This window comes from Carya illinoinensis, chromosome 9, assembly GCF_018687715.1.
Source record: "Carya illinoinensis cultivar Pawnee chromosome 9, C.illinoinensisPawnee_v1, whole genome shotgun sequence".
NCBI lineage: Eukaryota > Viridiplantae > Streptophyta > Magnoliopsida > Fagales > Juglandaceae > Carya > Carya illinoinensis.
In genome coordinates, this window is record NC_056760.1 from 39928947 (window position 1) to 39938435 (window position 9489).

The 9489-nt window shown below is 38.2% G+C and overlaps 1 protein-coding gene across 1 annotated transcript; it reads right to left on the reverse strand.

Annotated features, from left to right (window-relative positions):
• Positions 1 to 2052: 2052 nt before the first annotated feature.
• Positions 2053 to 9250, reverse strand: LOC122277424 (BEL1-like homeodomain protein 9). The gene is made up of 4 exons (XM_043087392.1): positions 7846 to 9250; positions 3263 to 3633; positions 3088 to 3148; positions 2053 to 2978 (listed from the first exon to the last, which is right to left on the reverse strand). Exons 1-4 carry the CDS (start codon positions 8776 to 8778, stop codon positions 2448 to 2450), a joined length of 1896 nt encoding a protein of 631 aa, XP_042943326.1. The 5' UTR covers positions 8779 to 9250; the 3' UTR covers positions 2053 to 2447.
• Positions 9251 to 9489: the final 239 nt, after the last annotated feature.

Genomic DNA, 9489 nt, shown 5'->3' on the forward strand with positions numbered 1-9489 from the left:
CATGGAATAATCAGAACCACCATTAAAATTGCAGTTTCATTCAAAGCCCATGTATTATAATGAACCATGCACAGCTAGGTTTTAGTCCTACCTCTTCTTAACCTGTTTATCTACGTGAAAATTCCAACGTGAAGTGTGGACTAGTTCAGCCAAACATATGATCATGATGCAGCCAATGTTTACAAACAGTAGGAGAATCGATCAGTAGCAAAACACGAATTAGCATATATATATATATATATAGATCTAAACTTTCAGATATAAAATTTTTGTTGGAGCCCTTGCCTTTATATCAGAATCTGTATCACTGAGACAAGACCATGTCTTACAAATAATTTTGGTCTAAAAATGGCCAGGGATGGTCCACCCTGTATTTTCTTGTCCAGCGCTGGCATGTTGCAGACAATATTGTTCTAACAAAGCTGCCATTTATCAGTTTGGAAAAGACTGGTCAGCCAAAATCATAAGACGGAAATTTTTTTAGGAATTATTGGAAATTTTATATATAAAAAGTCACCTCCAAACAATCAATCACATTCTCGAATTCACCTCCAAATTATGATCATTTTCAACTTACCCTTAAATCCGACTTTTTGTTGCAAGCTACTTCGGAATCAAACTAGACTAGGTTGAAAAAAAACGTACGAAAAAGTAGTGGCCCCCCTTGGGGGAAAAACCATGGCTCCTCCCAGCTCCTATGATGGCAAATTTCCCTTTCCTTCTTTCAAAATTAGTATTAATGGTCAGTAATTAGTAGTTTATATTATCAATTATATAGTGAATAAAAAAATATGGGCAATTTCTTTTGTAATTTACCCTTTTGATATCTTTGTTGGCAACTTCATTTGACAAGTAACGAAGCAACTCAGAGGGTTTGCTCAATGTGCAAATCAGATAATCACTGCTAAATTTTTATTACGCTCTTATCTCACTGTAATGATGTAATTAACATTATCTATTAACATTTGAACTTATAATTTAAAAATAATAATGAATCTAATAGTTTATGCAAAATGCTAATTCAACACAATATGAGGAAAACTAGATAAAAATATAATATACAGCTAAATTTCATTTTCAAAAAAAAAAAAAAAAAAAAAAAACCCCTCATATGTGCATATCTTCCTCAAGTACTATTACTTACAGTCGACTGCTAAACATCCAACAATTTGCTGCGAGCCCTATTATCTCATACTTTTCTTTATCCTTAGGCCTATTTGTTTTAGTTTGCATTCCCTTTCCAGCAATTACAAAGAACAAGAACTAGTTAGCTAGCATTAAGTGATAAAACAGTTAATGATTGATCCGCTCTTGATATTCTCAAACTAATCGAACAAGCAAAGAAAGCATTCAAGAATGTTGGAGACCACCCCTAATGACAGGAACAACATCCAATAACACCAATGGGAATATGCTCTATCAGGGTTTTGCATGAACAAGATTATCCGACAAGTTACTTGAAATTGACGATTGATTGAATCAAACTAGAGTTTATTTTTATTCGTTTTATAGATTATTATGATTCGAGTATTAAATGATACAATTTATATAAAATTCTACTCATTTTGTAAAAGCTCTTAAACTTGAATAATTGATTTTTTTTTTTTTTTTAATGCACGAACAGTCGAAGGTTCACTAGGCAATCCCAACCCCAACACCTAAGCTAATGCAAACTAGCTTCGAACGTCCAAAATTGTTGTGTAAAGAGATTCCTAGTCGTAAATATAATAAGCATCAATCACATGACATACAAGAAAGGAGCTTCCGAGATTTCCAGTCAACATAGCAAGAGAAAATCAACCACAATCTCAATTATATATTTATGCGCAAAGAAACTAAATATGAAGTCTACTGCTTCCAATAAGTACTACACCAGATGCGATTCCATCTCACAAAAAGAAACTACTAAATTATAATAACAAACAAACGTACGTAAAGAAAATAAAATATACACCAATAAAATAGTGACAACCAAGACCTAGGCGATATAGAAAGAGCAGTAGAAAGAATCATCCTCCAAACCTTAAGCATACCCATATCAAGTCACGATCAGAACTAAGACTTGGGCTCCAATAATTGAGGAAACCCCAGTTTTTCATTGACCCCTGAAGGTGGAACCTTTAGGGGCGATTTCATTCACTCGGCCAGAAGGCACAACTCGAGGCCATGTTTAAACCAGATCTGATTGGCCGATGCCAAGGTATCCTTTTATAATATAAATTTACACCAGAATTTTTACACCAATACTTTTATGTTTTCCGGGTCTTAAGAGATCGTATACATTGCGATGATGTAAAACACCTCTTCTTACAACATAACAGGTTTCTATTCAGCCATGCACTGTGTCAGCCTCGATCCTGAGAGATGATAAAAGCAAATCTAACTGAGAAATTGTCAGAAAATGATCCAATTAAATGACGTCTAGACAGCCCTTAAGCTGAACATCTTCAGCCCACAAAATCATGCAAAAGTTGGCCTCCAATAACATCCCTTCCAAAATGCCGATTATGTGATTCAAAGCCTCCCATAACATATCCCTCAGCACTTGTGTCGAGGCCAAGGCCGAATCGTTGAACTGCATTTATGGGAAATGGCTCTGATAAACCAATCCCATTATTTTGGTGAAGACCCAGTGTTAAAGAAACACCACTACTTCCACCTGCCATGCTCATACCTATACCCACATGAGGATGACTTGAGAAGTTGTAGGATAAGTGCTGTGGTTCCTCACTCCCCACAGTTATATCAGGAACTTCATTTCTAGTCCGCTTTGATGGGTTGTCTTGAACCCTTTGGGCAGAGGTGGATGGGTTGTCGGACACAAGTGAGTTTGCTGAAGTTAAATGATCACTTGATCTGTTGCCACTTCGTTCGTCCCTTTGTAAAGATTTTTGTGATTGCCGTGTTTCTAGCATGTGTATTTCTTCCACCATTGGCTTCCAAAGCCTTACTCTTGCATTGATAAACCAATTAGAAACCTGGCTTATAACAGTTTCCAAAATTGATTAGATATAATCTCAGACCAATATAAAGATGAAACTTTTGTACATTGAAAATAAAACTAAAGTTTACGAAGAAAAGGCACACCTGGCTTCGTGATAGGCCAGTTTGTTTAGCCAACATTAGTTTGTCCGTATCAGTAGGATAACTGTAAAATATAACATAGCAACCGGGTAATGTCAACATGCTCATAAAGGTAGACATGAGGGGAGATGTGTTTTGTTGTTCCTTCGAATGTTAACCAGGTAATTAAATTACTTACGGATGGAGAAAGTGTTCAAACAGCCATGCCCGGAGAACAGTTACAGCGCGTTCAGGAAGCCCCCTTTGGGGCCGCCAAACAGGTTGGTGCTCAAGGAATCCTGAATCGTGCACAGGTCTCTGGTAATGCAGTCCTCTATCAGTGCTCCCAAACCTTGGACCTTCATCTTTTCCATGCGCTGCATGACCCTGAGCCTTACTTGTGAACTGAAGCTGGTCAGTAATTACATTCTTCAAGCACCTGAAATGCTTAGACATAGCTTTTACGGCCAAGTTGGCATAGGGAGCAGCATTGCCTAGCCCAGCAACGTATTCAAATGATGCTACTACAGACTGCATCTGTTGATAGTATTGCTTGTACCTCCTATAAACCTAAAGAAAATGAAAACCAGTGAGAACAAATACTAAAAAAAAGATGGGGCTAGAAATTAGTGGAGAACCCATCCTGGCGCACAGCCCAAACCCAGTAAAAACGCTGCAATATCAAAACCAAACTCTTAAAAAGGAAGGGAAGCATACAAGAAACTCAAAGAGTCAAATGCAAACAGGAAGACAGCGTAATTAGCTGCAACGTGTCCCATTTACAAAGGAGCACAAAAATGATACAAAGCAGTTCACATATAACTTCACTACTGTTCTCAAAAATTTAAATCCGATAGACATCCCAATCATTTCCTATTCTAAGAAGATTCTCTCATTCTGGTCAATTCCATTCTTGTTTTCATTGTAAAAATGGGGTGTTGGGTGTCTGTTTTATAGCTGCTTTGGTGCCTTAAAACTGTTAACTGGGGAATACCAAAATTATTTTCTGCAAAAACAAATTCACCTCAATACAACTTACACTTGGCCCCAGCTGATGGGATCAGTTGCATGAGATAGAATATATATATTATTTATATATATTACTTCTGATAAAGATTGGAACCTAAGCTTTAACATGACACCCAAGTCAATACAATTGATACAATGCCTAGAACTCTAAAAATAACAAGAGGTAATATAGGGATACCCAAAATGCAGCTTACCTTTCAAATTTGGTAAATGATCGAGCTACTTATATGTAACTTGAGGGGAATATGGATACTAGAAGTGCAAATTATAATCCTGTTTACGGATGTATAACTAATAGTAAATGCAATTGTTAAGATCTACAGGCTAAAGGAACCTTTGCCTACACTACAATGGAAGGAAATCATAATTTCGGTCTCACCAATTTTGAGGTAACTGGCACTATGTAATGATAAGAAACAAAACAAAGAGAGTAAATGATACTGCATCTTACTCCCTATGCACATTTCATACAGCCCAGATCTTTCATTATTGGATATTAAAAATTACCTTTAACATCATTAAATATCAATTTTTGACAGGCAAGGGTCCTGACAACAGATATTTATGTACAAGAGTTTTTCAATCGAAGTCGTGAGGTATTGTTTCAGGACTGTGCTCGAAAGTAAAAGGCGTCTCATTTGGTGAAAAACAGACCAAAAGTGATTAGATATCTCCATGGTGGTAGTTGTCTATGTTTAAACGTCTCTTTGACCAAAATAACAGGTAGGCAAAGAATATATTGGGAGATGAACACCTATGGGATCCCCAAGTGGTGTATTTATACAAAACGTTGAGACACCACTTACGACACTCTTGTTCACAACAAGTCTCCCCCTCACATGTGAGCCTCCATCAAACTGACCTAACTCCTTCCTATGTGAGCCTTTCATAGGCACTAGAGTTGCCTAAAATGCAGCAATCACCAAAAGCAACTAATTCCAAGAGTCAGAGACTCGGTGTGAGCCATATATCACATTTTAAAAGCAAAAGACTTTGCCCAAGCTAAACCATGGTCTTCGGTGCAGATTGGGGAGATAAACATGGGAAACCTTCTTGTGAGACGTTAAAATATGATATCATCACTGTACTCAATTATGTGAATTTGGGCCCAACAATTTAACACATTTTGAATACCACCCAAGGTGGGATTAACCACTCACATATACCTTCAAACCACAATATGTTTTAAGCCAGAAGTTTATCAACTACTTTTTGGACATTTTAGAATTAAACTATGAAATAGTTTGCTCTTCATGGGATAAGAAACAGAAAAAATCATTTTTTGCTTGCCTCATATAAAGATCAACGTATAGATACACTATTGTAATGGAAAGTGGAATTTTCATAAGAAACAGATTGAAGAGCAAGAGACTTTTTTTTTTAATTTTTTTTTATTTATGTTGAGGAACCTCATCAAGGCAAGGCCCTTCGGACTCACCCCTGCAGAATAAATCCGGTCCCGTGCACCCCGCACTCAAAAGTTTCCCTACACGGAAATGGTTAAATTGCTGGTTTTTCACCAGGAGATATGGCCCCAAAAGATTGTTTGCACCCATAAAGTATTGAACCTTGGACCTTAAAAGGAGTGATACCCCAAGACAAAGGCCTTCACTACTTAGGCCAACCCCTTGGGGTTAAAGAAGAGCAACAGTCTTGGCATCCAAGATCTTGTGAGTTTCCATATCCCAAGAAGTTCTCAACTCATTTGTTTTTTTTTTTTTAACTGCATAGGTTTTATTTAATGTTATTGGTGGTAATTTTGTGGAATCGTGTCATTTTTTTCCATCACTTTTTCTATGTTGAATTTTGTTCTTTTATTTTGAATGCTTTCCCCTTTTTTTGTTGTGAACATGTGCAAAGTTTCTACATGAAGGTAAGTAATAATTTTGTTCCACAGAAATGGAAAATGATCCGGTTTTATTTGCTTAGGAAAAAAAAAAATCAACGTTGTATGCAAACTGTATCTTGGGAAGTGAAAAAAAATCACAATTTATAAATAGCTTGTTAAATTTTATGTCATTTCTACAAAGTTTTGAATATTTTGCATAAACAGTTTCATGCACTTTAAAAGGATATTTTGGGGCAAATACATATTTCATACGAGATCAATACAAATAAAACAAATGTGAGAATCTTACATTCCTGGGAATCTCATCATGTCCCATGTCAATCCTAAAAGTGGGTTAGTCTCATTCCCTGGAATCCAGATTACTATGCATCAAATTCCTAGAAATGTGGATGCATAAGCACATATCAAAATATGTAACCAAAGGCCCCGTTAATGTGGAAGGAAAGTGGCTTTCTTGACTCCCCTCATTACTTAACTTGGAACAAGTAAATTACTCGATCTCACGTGCCCCATTAATTCCCTAATATTGACCGGACAGAATGTACTTGTTCCTATTTATTTTTAAACAAGTCAACTCCGCCTTACATGCCCATTTCTTATTACTATATATAATAATAGAAACTTATTTTAATGGATATATGCATGCATGCTCATAGAATATGTTTCCCCCACATGGCCATTCTACATGCAAATAAACACAAGACCGGTCCATAGCCATCACTGCTAGCTATAATATTGACAAGAAGAGAGACCAACTAATCACATAAATTCACATAAATTGATCTCAAATAATGCTACATACAGTCACTTTTAGCTGGATCAATTTTTTTTAACACAACCAATCACATCAGTGAAGTGCTCAAAAGAGTACGCAAAAGTGACTGCACATAGAATTTTTATTGATCTCTATCTAGCTAACATAAATGGCAGCCTAGAAAGTTGAATAGCAAGTCATAACCCCAGTGCATTGGAGATATATATGTGAAGGGATCAATTGCTTTACAGCTCATAAGGAATTTTTCAGTTAATCTGATTGGTTGTGCCAATTTTGGTTCAACAAAAGGGAAAATGCTTTTTATTTTCTATCTCATTAAGTAAATGAAATTTCTTTGTAGCTAGCTACCTTGGATTTAAAAGGGAAAAGCTCTTTTAATCTACTGAATTCAATAATCTGGAAAAATGAAATTAAATAAAGTGGGCAGACACCTTGTCATCTACTCATTTCATGCTCTTTAGTTATGGAATAGCATTATGCTTTATTTGCACACTTTATAGGAGTATAAATCATTTCAAACGGATTCTTTCACTCACTTTATGCACCTTATGCCCTAAACTCGGTGATAATAACCCCAAGTAGAACTCATCTTATGGCTGTCAGACACCTTAAAATGCCAACTTAATGGATATATTCCTTCTGTCTCCTTTTCCAAAAAGACGATTTTGCGATCACCAAGACCATCTATTCATTGATATAGAATCAAATGCACAAAGAAACACAGCTGAGGAAGCTATAAATTACAAATTAAAGATACTTATCCATGCAACACCACAGACTGCACGTTGTTTAAATGAACGACCAACCAAACACTTTAAGCACCATTTATATATATATATTTAAAAAGAAAAAAAACATTCCAGAAGTTGCTTATACAGTGACAACGCTTAGGTTTCCTAAAAACCCATCTCGAAAAAAGATCGTTCTTTAAAGAAGATCAACTTGAAAAACTGTGAGCCAAATTTGCAAGAAAGGAGACTAATCGACACAACAGAACCAGAATTAATTACCTTATTTAATGCAACAATAATGATCAATTGGGTTGCAAAGTTGTATTAAAAAAAAAAAAAACTCAAGTGCAAACTGGATCGACTGCAATACCACCCATCAAATTTAAAAAGTAGTGTACCTCATCGAGCATCGAAATGAGCCTCGACTTCTTTCTCCGAACCTCGCCCCCATCTCCACAACTAGGCGGATCTTCTACAATTCCAGTTGCGCTCAGGGTCTCCAAGGGAGAGTCCATGAGACCTGAATCCGCCGCGATCTTTTCTAAGTAAGTTCCACGACCCGCCACATCGCAAAACTCCTCCAGCAACTGTTGCGCGGGCTTCAAGAACCTCGATCCCTTCAAAACCGAAGCGTATCCCGTAAACGGTCCGAGCGGCACGGAGCTCCGCGACAAGTCGTTCGAGGCCGCGGCGCTACCACCAACAACGCCCGGAATCACATACCCTCCTGCACTGGACCCGTATCGTTGGAGATTTAGCTCCAGTGGGAGGTTGCTTTGTTGGGTAACATGAGATGACAAAGATAGAGACAGTGGTTCTGGCTTAAACACAGCCACTTCATCACCATTATAGCTCTGATCGAAATCTCGAAGGCTCTGGAGACTTCGAGGAGGATAAAGAAAAGGGATACTGTTGATTTCTTGGATAGAGCTCGGAATATTAGGCAAGGAGGATTGGGGATCCAAGTACGGGTGGTGAGAGGCCGAGGAAGAAGACGAAGCACCGTTCATAATACCACCCACGAACCCCATCAGATTGACGCTTTCTTCTTTGACAGAGCAGCCACTTGCTTTGCAAGCTTCGGTTGTGGGCCCCGAAAGCTGGGGGTTGTGGTGGTGGAAATTGTGTGCGGTGGCGGCGGTGTTGGCGCAAGTCAACAAATCGGAGGAAAGAAGCGCGGCATCGTAGAGGGGGAGCAAACCTGCGCAGCCTTGGAGGTTAGCCGAGGTGGGTTCCACAACACCACCGTGGTGGTTCTGGGCGATGACTACCCTGAGTTTATCTCTTCTACTTTGTTGTGGTACATGGTAAGGCTCGAAACCCTCCGCCATAGCTAGCCAAAAGAGAAGTGAAGAGAAGAAAGAGAGAGAGAGAGAGAGAGAGAGAGAGGTGAAGAGTTTGGGGTATTATGGGTAATACAGAGGAGAATAATAGGAGAGGGAGGCTAAAGAGATAGGGTGGTGATGAAATGAGAGGCTATCATGATGTTATTCTGAGCTGAAAAAGTTATGGCAAAGACTGGCACAGGTTAGCAGCAGAAGCAGCAGCAAGAAGAGGAGATACGTGAATTGATTGAGAGAGTTGGGTGGGAATGGATGCACGCATCTTCATACGCACACTCATGTTGCGCGCGCGCGCAAACACACAAACACTCAAAAACACACACAGATGATTTGCACAACGAGATTTCTTCTTTCTCTACGATGGGGAAGTGGCCGAGAGCGCATAGGGTTTCGAGGAACCGGACGAAGACCGGCTATTTCCGGTAATAATTGAACTCAACTGACTGTGTGTGTTTCAGATATTTCTGACAGTGGGGAGAGTTTTATGCATATGTATTTGTCGTTTTATGGATTTTCGGGCTGTTCTGTGTTTCTTTTATTTATTAATTTAGTTAAATAGGTTTTTATATGTTTTTATGGATGATGACGCACGTGAGAACGCGGGAACAGAGCAATGAATGAGTGAAAGGCTGAGACTTTGCCCTTCTCAACACTCAAAATCCGCCATAGCTTTCTTGTTTCTCGCTTTACGAGGTTTTG

Excerpts from the sequence above, each read along its gene's own strand:
- LOC122277424 (XM_043087392.1), bottom strand. The coding sequence starts at position 8,778 with ATGGCGGAGGGTTTCGAGCCTTACCATGTACCACAACAAAGTAGAAGA. Across the intron at positions 3,634-7,845 it reads TCATTTCGATGCTCGATGAG|GTTTATAGGAGGTACAAGCA; the intron begins GTACACTACTTT and ends CATTTTCTTTAG. Across the intron at positions 2,979-3,087 it reads CTGGCCTATCACGAAGCCAG|GTTTCTAATTGGTTTATCAA; the intron begins GTGTGCCTTTTC and ends GTTATAAGCCAG.